The following is a 13,787-nucleotide window of genomic DNA, read 5'->3' as shown; positions in this document are numbered from 1 at the left end:
TATTTTATACACGTCATTTAATAATCATCTAATCTGATACTGACGCGAGGTTGAAAAGCGTCTTCAATTCGATCGATAGCAAAGTCGAACGCGATCGAACGCTGAAGAAACGGCGAAATCAGTCTGCGTTAAATCAATAAAAAGATCGCGATCTCTGGACCTCGCGGGTGTCGCGTCGAACGCGTGGAAATAACAAGACTAATTCATTAATTCGTTTAACGCGAGAGAGGTCCGCTTCGCCCGATTTCGATTCGCATTTTTCGATTCGAGAGAAACGTCAATTCCGTTCGCAATTCTGCGGATCCGGGCAGCACGACGCGCAGCGGTTAATTCACCGGAAAAACTAATTACGACGACGGTGCACATCCGGGAACCGTCGTTTATTACTTCCTATCGTGCTCGATGATGCGCGCGCGTGAATGCGTCGTCGTCGTCATCGTCGCGATTTATCGCGCACGACTCCCTCATCGTTCTGACGATTCGTTATTATTTTCCCCAGAAATGTGTTATAATTTTCCGACATCGATACTTTACAATTCCGCGACCGACCACACATGCGGCTAAATGCACCGCTGTCCGAATCTCGTTCTCTATTTGTTTAATTCGGATGATCTGCATACGATCTGACAGAGATTAAATTTGAGGTTTTTCATAAATATGAAATAATCTGATTTATTCATGTATAAAATAAATGCTTGTTTGTGAGGGGAGGGCTACATTTTATTTAATTTTATTACATTTTATTTAAATGTGATTCTACGTATATTGAACAGACAAAGAGACATTTAGAAACGCGCATCAAAGAACATAGAAATAATATCAAAAAAAGACACTACATTGCATTCAGTCGTTAGTTTGCATCGAACTTGCAACGATCATGAGTTTCGTTGGGATTCTCCGGTGATCTTGCATCAAGAAAAACAAACAAGAAAAAGAGAAATTGCAGAAATGTTTTATATAAAAAAACAAAGTAAAAAGCATTAATTTATAGAAAGATACGGAGAATTTTAGTGAGATTTATGATCGTGTTCTTGACGCTATTTAAATTATTTTTATTTTTACCTATTTATTTATTTATTTGACTTTGTTATGAGGTTTTAGATTGCGAAAGACACATTAGTTTTGTCTCGATTTTCTTAACGCGTAGTGACTATATCTATTTATTTCTTGCTTACTTCTGTCAATTTTACATTGTTCATTAAAACAATGGTGAATATTGTCGGTGGTATGCAGTGAATTTGATTTACTGTATTAATTTATTATGAATTTACGTTTGGTATGTAACATATTTTTGTATATAAATTTATAATTATTTGTTGCGATGAAATAATTATTTTTATGTAACTTTTTATAGATTTACTTGAAAAGGGCTGCAATGACAGCCGAAACGTTGTATTTTAACTAATATTTATAATAAATGATTGCCAGTTTGGTCGACTTTTACCATTGAGGAAAGATTTTTATTATATTTTTTGTACATTACTGCAATAGATTGTTTCTTTCATGTTGTGTTTCATATATACAATAATTATTATTTTATTATCTATTAGCAAATATGTGAATAATAAAGAAATAATTTGCATTGAAATATCGCACGTCCTGGATTTGCATAATTTTTTTTCTAACACAAATTAACTACGAAATAAAAAAGAACTTAGTATTAATATAAATGAATAAATGAAATTTGAATATTAATTAAAATATCAATTCTCATTGATGCTGTACTGCTAGCACACATGTCCAACGATTTCATATTTTATGTCGTGTCTCTATAATCACACTCTACACTCTTCAAGTTGTTAATAAACTTTTGTCATTGAACCTTCCGTCATAATTTTGTTATACATATATTATTAGTACATAAAAACGTCATTATGTGTATTACGAACATCATCGATTTCGCAGACAATTTTTGAGAGAAGGTTCTAATTGAAAATATAAATGTAAAAATTCCTTATACAAACTTTACACATAACCTTTTGTTTAATAATTTAGAATTATTAGTTGCTTTGCATTTACATCAAAACTCAGATAAATCTCATTTCTGTCTTTCTTGAACGTGAATGTAAAAAAAGACAGATGTGAGATTTATCTGAGTTTTTAAGTAAATAAAAAACAACTATTATGTTCGTGTACATATATTCATATTTAATTTCAATTGTATCATGTAACTATAGAAAATTATTAATAGAACAATAATTTATGAGTTTCAGACATTGAAAAATATTTTAATTATACGAAATTCAATCGGAATCAGTATTATCTGGATGGCATGTAGCGTAGGGAAATGAGCTACGGTGATTGTCGAGCTGATTTTGAGTCTTGAAGCTACAGCCGCATTCACACTTGTAAGACATTTTCTCGGAGTTTCCATCGTCTTTACCCTTACCTTTACTTTTACCATTGTTATCTTCACAGTCGCGTAAGTGTGCTTTTCGACTTGTTGATGTTTGCAAGTCTTTGCAATATTGTTCGTGATTATCGAGTTCTCCTTTTAGTCTAAAGCTCGCGCCGCAATGCTGACACAAATGTGGCTTTTCTGTGGAATGCACAGTACGGTAGTGTTTCTTTAAAGAATCTTTCGTGCTGAAATATTTCTCGCATAGTTCACACTTGCGGGATTTATCATATTCTTTTCGCATCAACTCCTGTACGGAATCATTAAACATATATGATTGCGGACCGCTTATTCCCGTCGAGTAAGGTTCAAGTGTACGCTCGACTCGACCTGATCCTGGCAAAAACCCCCGGGTCCTTGCAGACCCATAACTAGAAACCTCAATATCTACCTCAAAATTTTGGCGCAGATATGGCTTTGTGGAATGTGCATTCTTGTAATGCCTAAGCATAGTAGCTCTATATTTGAAAGTCTTGTTACATTCGGGACAAATTGCCTTGTAGTCCGTGTGCGTCAACATGTGGTTATTCAACGACTTTTTCTGGCTAAATGTCTTATTACAAATCTCGCATGGATACCTGGTATTGTTCCCATGCATCTCTCTCATGTGCATTTGCAAATATTCGTTAGTTGTGAATGTTTTAGCACACTTGTCACAAAGGTACACCCGATCTTTGTTATGGCGACGCAGATGTATCTCCAGCCTAACATTTGTTTTAAATCTTCTAGTACATATGTGACAAACGAAATCCCCCTCATTGACTTTACGTAGATATATACGTTCACTGCTTACCTGTAAACAAAAATTTGTTTACAGATTTCGCAAGCCCATGTATCATCGTCGGATGCGATACTTACAATTCTGGATTGTTCGACATTCTCTTCGAGATCCGCACTAGATTCGCTCAGCTTACGTTTCCTCTGAATGTACTCCCCTTTATTGCTGGTGCTCGTCTGCATAGAAGAATCGGAAGCTTCGTCCTCCGTTTCATCGTCTTTCTGCTTGTTATTGTTTGATTTTTTCGTCTGAGTATAAAAATCGGCACATTCGTCTTCTGTATTTTCATTATTCTGCTGGTCACTTTCTAATTCATCCGACGAACGCATTTTGAGAAATGTATTTATGTGTTAAAATTGATTGTTTCCAATATATGTAAGAGATTCGGTTGTTTAATCGTGCTTAATCTGATTCCTTAATCTGAAGAATAAAAATTAACCACACATTTGTTATCAAACTATCTTTATGCTACAAATTTTTATTATATTAATTTACGGTAATCTATCAGTTATTATTAAATAAAAATTATTATTAAAAACTGAACAAAGAGAAAGATTTTATTGTGCAAGATAAAATTTCATATTTTTTAGAAAGATTTAATTTACCGTTTACTTTCCATTATTTGATAAATATTGCATTCACTATTATACATTTATAATAACTTTCTAAAAATAATATTTATATTTTACACGTAAAATTAATTTAATAAAAATATTAGTCTTAATTAATATACTGTAAAAGCAGTTACATATATATATATATATTGCTAAAGCAGATTTTTTGTAAAATAATTGTAAAGAAAAAGAGTTCACGATATAGTGAATAAAAATTACTTATTTATAAAAGGTAAAAATCTTCTTTCGACCGTACTGGCAAATATTATTTATTCAATCACAACGTTTTGACCCTTTTTTGAGTCCTTATCAAGTGATTTGTAAAATTAAAAATAAAATTATAATTCTAAGATGTCAAGAACGAACATAGTGTTGTTTTGACAACACGTCAAGACTCTTAGACGAGTTATTGGAGACTCCAATATGTTCGTTCTTGACATCTTAGAATTATAATTTTATTTTTAATTTTACAAATCACTTGATAAAGACTCAAAGAAGGGTCGAAACGTTGTGATTGAATAAATAATATTTGCCAGTACGGTCGAGAGAAGATTTTTACGTTTTTTAAATTCTGTCTGGCGATTCTCAAATATCTACGTTCTTATTTACTTATTTATAATTTTATATTTGTTAAGAGGAAGTAATGTATAAGCACATAAGTGAGGGCATGAAGAAAAATTTAGTTTTATTATTTTAAATAGTTAAATGTGTTGTATGTACTTAGAAATAAACGGGCTATAAGAGCCGAATGTTTGTGCGCAATGTACAAATGTATTGTAATAGTGATTAAACAAGTGCACTTTCAAATCAGTAGATGTACCCAATATTCTCCTTTTTGCGTGTGTATGTATAAATTCAGACACACACATAGACACGACAATGTCAGATATATTTTTAAAAATTTAAAACTTATAAGATAAAAGAAATGTCGTTGATCTACTTGCTTGCTTATTTTTTCTAATAATTTTAGAATATTTTTTGAAATCTACTTACAGTTCTTTCTTTGATCAGCTTTCTTCTGATTTTTTTACAAACTTTACTGCAAAATTTAATGTCAATTTCCAAAATTACGAAATATTACACAGATTATTGTTATTTCGTGTGATAATTCCATGTATTATTATTTTCATAGCACCTAATCGAAGCATATTTTTCACTTTACTATTTTCATTATAATTATAGTCAAAAAGTATAAAAGATATTATTACTTTGAATAGAATGACAAAATTATATCAAATATAATTTCCGCATAAGTTACCTTTTCGGCAGGGTTCTCCTTAATCTGTATTTTATTTGTACGTAACCGTTTATTTTTTCCTTAGTATATATCTCTTGATCTTCCTTTTCACCTCTTTTACTTGTAGATTTTATCTAAATGTGTTTCGATTTTGCTTCTCTGAATCAAGAATTCGCACAGATACGTATTGTTAAAGGACACTTGTGACAATAATTTGACTAGGACGTTATAGCGTGCATGATTGTTTTGATTCTGCTAATACGAACTTTATCGGTCTGTATTTTATGTACAATATTATATGTCTTATCCCCCGGACGTATCCGCAAATAAACATTAAATATTGTTTACGTTTATGTACGTATGTATAATGAAATTTACTTTGCAGTGGACCAGTATAAAAGATTGAGTTTCTTTTGATTAACTAACAATAATTATCTGTTCTATCAGAATAAGAAACTGCAAATGCGGATACAATATCAAAAGTCTTCGTCAGAATGGATCAGACAGTAGCAGTTTCAAATCATACTTAATACGAAAGCGACAACTGTACGTTATAAACGTTCAATTTTTTAATTAATTCTATATTGAATCACATATTTTCGAAGATATAATGTTTTTCATCGTTCGATTGCAATTTGTCGTACGATTCATATGACTTACATTTTAATATATGTGCAATTTAATTTTTGAGAGACACACTTTTAAAGCATTCGAACATTATAAATATTTCCTTTAAATTTTCTTTTCTCCGACAACTATAGATAATTATAGACAGCTTTGAAATTTAAATTGCAGAAAATCGAAAAATTTATTGAAATAGTAGTGCAAATCACATTGTACGTTTTACATATACGTTTTACATATACGCTGTTTAAAGAGATATATTTTGAAAAATATACAATAAATTCCACTTTCATATTTACACCTTCTAAAAATCTTTACAACTTTATAAAAAAGTTTTGCATTGTTTCTTCAGATATCACGTGCCGTCGCTGATCGATGGAAAAGAGGTTCGTCGATTAACATGTGGAGCATCAAAATTCAGAATACCTCAATTTTTCCAGTATGTGCTTTTACCTGAATATATCTGCAAATTATAAATGTAGCGATATTTCAAACATAAATAATTTGGTTAATTTATCGTGCGCACGTAAAAGATTTTTTTTCGACTGTAAATATCGAAAAATGTTATATGCATATTTTGTCGAACACCATTTTACTATAGATTTATATTAAAAGTTTATTAATTTTTTTATTTTTGATTTATATAGAACATTCTTTAATTATTCAAATATCCTTTAAATGTATTGCCATTATTTAAGTGAAGATAATGATGTATCATGAAAGATATTTAAAGCTCATTTATCTTTAGTCACAGATATATAACAATAAAAATAAAATTTTCAATTAAAATTAATTCTATTTCTACGTCTTGCAATTTTGTTTACAGTTGAAAGCTGTATTAATTATGATCAGACGCGACAGAGAGGCATTATAAGGAAAGGCATGATACTGCAAATTAATAAAATAATAATCAATTTGGTTTTTAGAATTTTATTTTGTTATTGATTTGAATATGTATATACCAGAGTTGAGAAGTAACGCGTTACTTGTAATGCCGTTAGAGTTTTTTATGGTTGTTATTTTTTTGTCTGTAACGAGAATGGTAACGTCGTTACACTTTTACAGTAACGGTAATGAATTAGCTGTTACTTTTATCGTTATATTTTAGTTCTTATTATTTGGCTAGGTATGCTATATATATGCAGTTTTGTCTCGATTTTTTTAACATAGTGACTAAGATTCTTGCTAACTGTTAACATTTATTCATTTCTTGCTTACTTCTGTCAATTTTACATTGTTCATTAAAACAATGGTGAATATTGTCGGTAGTATGCAATTAATTTGATTTACTGTAATAATTTATTATGTATTTACGTTTGGTATGTAACATAATTTTGTATATGAATTTATAATTATTTGTTGCGATAAAATGTATTAAAATTATAATTATTTTTATGTAACTTTTTATAGATTTACTTGAAAAGGGCTGCAATGACAGCCGAAACGTTGTATTTTAACTAATTATTTATAATAAACGATTGCCAGTTTGGTCGACTTTTACCATTGAGGAAAGATTTTTATTATTTAATTTTATTATTAGATGATAAAATATTACGTAAGAATAGGTATAATAGAAGAATGATAGTCTCGAGAATTATTTCATAGAAATAGTTTAGTCTTGAAAAATATGTAGTATATAATATAATAACTGAAAAGATAATGATTTTTTAATAATTAATTGTAAAGTGCCATTTTTGTGATTCGCACATTGATGTTTACCATTTAAAGAGTTTCACCATTGTTAAACCAACGATATATCGCATCTACTTCTCGAAATCAGTATCTTGCACAGAGTATTTTTCTCCGAGAAAATATCACCGTTGCGCGCAATGGAGCACGACGGAAAATCGTATTGCCTAATTTGTCTTTACGAGTTGAAGGAGTCTCTGTAAAACCCTTCGCGACGTAAAACGTTCGTCGTAGAATTCCTACATGCTTGATACACTCGCTTTTTACGATCAAAATTACGTAGAAACAATTTTGGGGAAATCAAGAGATTAGCTCGTCCTTTTCTCGATTGTGCAAACATCTTTACGCATCTAATTCGTGCTGACTTTTGCATGTGATTACCTGTCTTTTTTTTACACACTTACTCTTTCCATTTTATTATAACTTATATGGTTTTTGTAATTCTGTAAACACATTTTATACCCTTGTAACATTTCCATTTATCTCTGAATTTATCTCGATCCTATTTTATGCGAGTTTTGTGCCATCTTTTTCTACTGCTTTTACAAGCCTATACGTGTATTTTTACGGTGTCCAGCTGTGTATAAAACGGAGAGAATAAATCCTGTACGGAACGTGAAGTACGCATAAATCCACGGTTTTAGAACAAAGAGTCTTGCAAGCTCTGTTTGCGCGTTGGAGTCAGTTTAGGAAAACTTGACGCTTGAATGCGAATGACGGGTATTCGTGTTCTTTTTTTATCTTTTCGTCTTTCCGCTTCTTCGTGTTTCACCCACTCTATCCACTTTTTCTCTATAAATTTCAAAAAATGCTGGCTTTGTTTTAAATGAAAATTAAAATTGCTTAAAGAATAAGATTTTGTTAACTATAATATTTTCTGCCGTGAAGTCTCCTTCGCGAAAAATTTGCAAATTAAATATTTTTAAAATTAATTTTCTGTTGAAAAATGTATGCGAATAAAGGGAGTCTCTATTATCAAACTAAAGCAGAAAAAAAATAAACTACATATATTTTAAACAAATATTTTAATAAAGCAAAATTTTGGTGAAATTCTTTATGGTTTCATTCGAAAGCTCCGTCTCGCCGAAAAATGTTCAGACACCCTTTACGAACTCGAGGGAACATTCTTCGCGGTCGCTTCTTCTTCCACCCTTGCGCGTTCAACGGCGCGAGACGGCGATTTCTCAGTAAAGCTCTTTCCCGTGCGAAGGTACGCGAGAAGCTTTCTGGTCTTCTTAGTTCCCGTTTTTTCATCCCTCTTTGTCACAAATAAATACACGCATGTTGAGGTAGCGACGCGAGTAGCTCGAAGAGGGATGATGAGGGGAAAAAGGTGGGGTAGTGATGGTTGGTGGGTTTAAGTACCACCCAGTCGCTTCCCCGACAATGGGGTGTTTAGTGTCCCCTGGCGAGACTCGTCTTCTATCCCGGCTTCCAAATTGGATTCCCATTTCTTCAAATCGAGAGGAGAGAGCTCTCTGAATCGAAAGATACAGAGAGCGCCTCCACCGACACTCGCGCCTTCTTTTTTCTCCCCTTTGTACTTTACGTCCCTTCGATCACATCGTCCAGCTCCATTTTGATTCCCGCTATAACCCCCATTCATCCCGATAAGTTATTAAGTATTACAGCTACTTCTTACAATTCAATCAATCCCGCGTCCTTTGTACTCCATCCGATCTATTATTCCTTACCTAAGTTCCGCTGAATGTTACGAAAGAAATTACAGAGTTGAATTCAAGAGCTGTATTATTGCTAATGCGTCGTTCTACTCTATCTTTGTCGAAGCGCTTCGATAGTATTAGTTTCTCTATTAAAGGAAAGCTAAACTAATCGTAAGTAAAAAAGCATCTGTTAAATGACAAATCAAACATAAAAAACTATGAATAATTAATTTCCATCAAACAATCAATGCGTTATTCAACATGCAGTGGAAAAAGTGAAATAGATTGTTTTCTACAACTTGTTCTCCAAACAATTATAAAACATCAAAATCGCAAACTACGTATATAGTTTACATTGTAGCGAACCAGCAAGACTGAAAAGCGTGCGGAGAACAGTATACATCATCAGACATTAATTGTCCTTATTTGTATACTGTCCACTAGGTGGTCTCGTCAAGCCGTCTCCCGAGGCGTAAACACGCCCTAAACTCGTCAAGCTTCCTCGCGGAAATTTCACCTATTCTCCTCTCTCTCTCTCTTCCGTCCTTTCTAGCGCTCAGGAAAACGTGAGAGAGTCGGAGACGGATCGGGAGAGTTCTGATTCCCCAATTTGCGAGAGAACGTACTAGCTCGAGGCGCCACACCGCGAGTTGCCGCCGCAGCACACCCCGGGATTCCACGGTTAATTTAGGTGTTGCTGCTTCCTGAGGGAGTCGTCGACCATCGCGCCTCGCGTTCTTTCAACCCTCGGGCAATTCGGCCCGTTCCAATGCTAGGCGAAAGGGGCGATACTACCGCTCGCAGTGCGACGACAGGATCTTAAGGATTCTTTTCGAGCCTTCCGTTGACTCAATTTATCAATTTGTCGTATCGTATCATTCAACTCACATACGATTTCTACATCGTAAAAAAGCTCAATAAACTTTGAAAATATAATACAAAATATATGATACAATTATCACGAAATGTAATTGTTTGTTTATTCTTTTTCAATTTTGATTGTATCATGTAATGATTTAAAATAAATTTATACTAATCAATCGTACAACATGCATGCGTATTAGATACCTTTAATAATATTTTTTTTTCTTCAAACTATAATTTTGTACCTATACTTGGATGAAAAAGTTGATGCACCTTAAATTTAAAAAAGAGTGTTTAAAATAATTATATATCTTATACAAATATTTCTAGTAATGTTTTATAGCATAATATAAAACTTCAAATGTAATGATATATATAAATGAAAATAATACAAAGTTTGCTAGCTGTATTTGTTACTTTGTAAAATATTGACAGTTTAGAGAAAAGCTTTTTATCATCTCGCCAAGCATCTCTAACGGCATGTCATTTTGATTATGCTTGGAAATATTATCCCTTTGCTTCGTGCATTATCTCGAATGACACAAATGAGATGCACCGCATTGTTTGCGTGAGGCGCGCTATCCAACAAGAAACAGCCGAAACACATCATTCAAATATAAACCTGCCGATAGGATATCCGACACTCGATAGAATCTACAATAGCATAGGATAATGTAATCAGAGTAATGAGCTGTCGGTTTTCCGATCGACATAAATATATAAAGACATCGAGATTCCAAGATATATCCATCAAACTCTTAAAATCAATAATAATTAACATCTTAATTATTTCCAAAACTCCATTATACAGTTCCATTTAAACAAGTAATATTGATATCATCAGCTGCGCGCGCCTTCCATTCAATATGATTTTAAATGATTTCTTTTATGAAAAACCATAACATATAAAATATATATATATATAATTTTCAAAATATTTGACCACCTATATTAATTATACTCGAATATCTTTGTACCTATAACTCACCCATCGGATTTCTAATTGTAAGTATGAAAGATGAAAATATTCCTTATTAAAATCTTGCTTCTTGTTCAAGAATATTAAAATAATAATATTTCTTTCACAGGCCATATTCCTTGCGATAAAAGATTCCCAACTCAATAAAACGCGCAGAATTTTTTTCGCGATCTATTTGTTCCGACAAAGTGAATCACGATTTTCAGGAGAGCGGAGTAATAGGACGAAGATTCTACGATGTGTTCGCGTAATGATGGTGATCGATTTCGCTCGGAGCCGGGGTGAGGCTCCTTGTTGACTCCTTAGAAGTCTATAAATACCGAGTCGAGTATCTTAAATGCAATCTCCCAGCACAGCCTCGTCCTCCGCGGAGCTTTCGCGTAGCTTTCAGGACGCGGCGGACCCCCAGCAAACTCCGGCCGTGTTCGCCCTTAAGTGGCACGAGAAACCCGCTCCTGCGTACCGGGGAGTTCACCCCTTAGGAGATCCTTATGAACGATTCGTGTCGTCGAAATGGGGCTGCCATTCTTGGACGATCTTCCCGCCACACCGGTGACGTTACTTCGCTCTCATTCGATCAGCCAGAAGATGCTCGACAATAACGAGGATCCCTTTACGGTGTTCCCGTCGAGTTACGATCAAGTTTCTCGCTTTCAAAGCAGAAGCTTCGTCCTCTCCCTTCGTCGCTAACGCGATGAGATGAATAAAGTGCTGCGTCGCGAACGTGGTATCGCGCTTCGATTATCCCCGACGTATCATATTAAATGTTAATTGGTAGTTCCATGTGTCGAGAAAAAATCTTATGCGACAGTTATAAATCACACGGCGTAGAGAGAAAAAAGATAATCTTGTCGGTTTTCTCTCCAATTTTAAAGGTGTTTAGGTACATTTTTTAATTAATTATAATTAGCGTATAATTGTTCCGATCGGTATTGAAAGAAGTACCGAGAAATATTTTATATCACCTAAATCGCAAAAATTAAACTATATGTCATTAATGTATTTTGTGTCGTGAATAATCGATCGAAGATTATATAATACGTAGCAATTGAATTGAATAAAGACACGATAAATATGAAAATTGTCTTCGTTAAATTTCGATTAAATTTTGAACTATATGTAAGATTTATATTATAATTATCATGATGTTCGAGAATGAAGAAGAACAAAAAATGCAGTCCCAAATCGGATTACGGGCAAGAAAAGATTCATAAGGTTTTTATTATCGAGGGACAGGATTTGTGAAGCTCCCTATATACACCGCATTATGCAGTCGCATTGTGCGCGCGTTGCTGCAGGGTTTCCTAATGACTCGAAACTGTCACGGCATAAACGACAACGACTTCGCATTCGCCATCCGTACCCGACCGCCCATGCTAGCCGGTCTTGTCTCCGTTGAAGCGTCTCGAGACTTAACGCGGTCGCATAATTGCGTACTCGTGTTTTCGGCGGCCACACACGCGGATGCCACGCGTGCACCTCCTCGTCTCGAATGTTGCCACCGTCGACGTGAACCGCGGAATCCTTCTCCATTGTTGTCTCGAAATTATTTTCCCGGAATCGCGGCTGTCTACATAAATCACGCGTCATCAAAGAATTCCGCAAACGATGTATTTGTATGTCAGTTAAATTAAAACTGTCGGAGAAGTCGTGCTTTACTTTTTATTTTAATTAAAAACTATAAAGATAATCCTTGTAATAAAATCAAAGTAAAATAAAGTCAAATTTCTTTCTACTTAAATGCAAGTTGATGCATTTCTAAAAGGTATCGATACTTAATTAAATGTAATTGCATTTGTATCACTATTCAATAAAGCTCATTCCTTTTTATGAAATATACTGTAGATGGGCTTATGTAAAAAAGCCATTCCATATTAAATCGTCTAATTAATGTACCTATAAACAATATATTCTAGTCAATTAAGAAAACGGATTAACAATTAGAGATAACATCTCGTTTTTCTTTTTATATAGCAAATATAGCAACATTGCCAAGAAGAAAAGAGATTATTAACGAGCGAGAAATTATTGTTCTAAATTAATCAACCAATTACAACTGCTTCTCCATTCGCTAAACAAAGAATATTTCTTGCAATTTATTTTGCCTCTTTCGCATTAAAATTCTCGTTATTCGTACATGACAGTCGGAATTTTCTTCACTTGATGTGGTCAAAATTATTCTCTCGTGCCGTTGCGGAACAACATTCATGTTTCGTCGAGTTTTGTTGCATCGCGACAAATTAAAACTTTCCATTTAGATGCCGACAGGCAAAAACGAAATCTGAATCTAAATCCAAACATCCGCTGTTATTTTCTAACTTCGGATCATCACGCGAGATTATAATCAATTTTAGCAGCGACTTTGCTATGTGCTCTGCCAGAAAAGAAAACAAGAATATTCTTATTTGTAGTCCAAGATATTTCTCTCGTTTGAGTTTTATTTCTCTTTTATTAACCTTCACATTCTTGAAGCTGCATGTATTCTCATCTGAGATTATGCTGCAGTTTTCGCAGATTAATTTTTTTTATTTCACACATGTGTGTTTATGGGTTAATTATTAATAATTTCATGACAATATTGAAAAAATGAATGAATAATTAAACAAATAAATTGCTAAGTATACTATTTTTACATTTTCTTTTATTCAAGAATAATAAGAGAATGTCGATGCAAAAGAACCAAATTAATTTAATTATTTTCTCTGTTTCAGTTTTATGTTAAATTTTCTCTAATTGTTAATATAATTACCTTCGTAGGTAATAAATCAATATTGAAGAATTTCATTTCTGTATTATATTTCCATATTATGTTAGTTTCATATTATATTACATTTCGACTACTGTATATTGTATATATATTATATACATATGTATGACCACAATTTGAACTAATGCAACTCGCGTGTCGGCGTATTCGTAGCGGTAAGTCGCTGCAATAAA

General features: G+C 33.3%; 2 protein-coding genes across 3 annotated transcripts in view; one reads left to right on the top strand and one right to left on the bottom strand.

The window, feature by feature from the left end:
* pxb (putative Hedgehog signaling attenuator pxb) overlaps positions 1-13,787 on the top strand; it is a 393,744-nt gene that overhangs the window by 30,690 nt on the left and 349,267 nt on the right. The gene's annotated exons all lie outside the window — the stretch shown is intronic.
* LOC114941277 (uncharacterized) lies at positions 1,481-5,287 on the bottom strand. 2 transcript variants are annotated; one of them, XM_029316203.2, is made up of 4 exons: positions 5,049-5,287; positions 4,784-4,925; positions 3,257-3,596; positions 1,481-3,191 (listed from the first exon to the last, which is right to left on the bottom strand). In XM_029316203.2, the coding sequence occupies exons 3-4, from the start codon at positions 3,503-3,505 to the stop codon at positions 2,244-2,246; spliced, it is 1,197 nt and encodes a 398-aa protein (XP_029172036.2). In that variant the 5' UTR covers positions 3,506-3,596; positions 4,784-4,925; positions 5,049-5,287; the 3' UTR covers positions 1,481-2,243. The 2 variants fall into 2 exon arrangements, with proteins under 2 accessions (XP_029172036.2, XP_029172046.2); XM_029316213.2 differs by lacking the exons at positions 4,784-4,925; positions 5,049-5,287 and adding an exon at positions 4,511-4,679.

This window comes from Nylanderia fulva, unplaced genomic scaffold, assembly GCF_048542155.1.
Source record: "Nylanderia fulva isolate GAGA-0341 unplaced genomic scaffold, ASM4854215v1 Scaffold6, whole genome shotgun sequence".
Lineage (NCBI taxonomy): Eukaryota > Metazoa > Arthropoda > Insecta > Hymenoptera > Formicidae > Nylanderia > Nylanderia fulva.
Note: the sequence above shows the minus strand (reverse complement) of the source record. Positions and strands in the feature narration are given on the sequence as shown.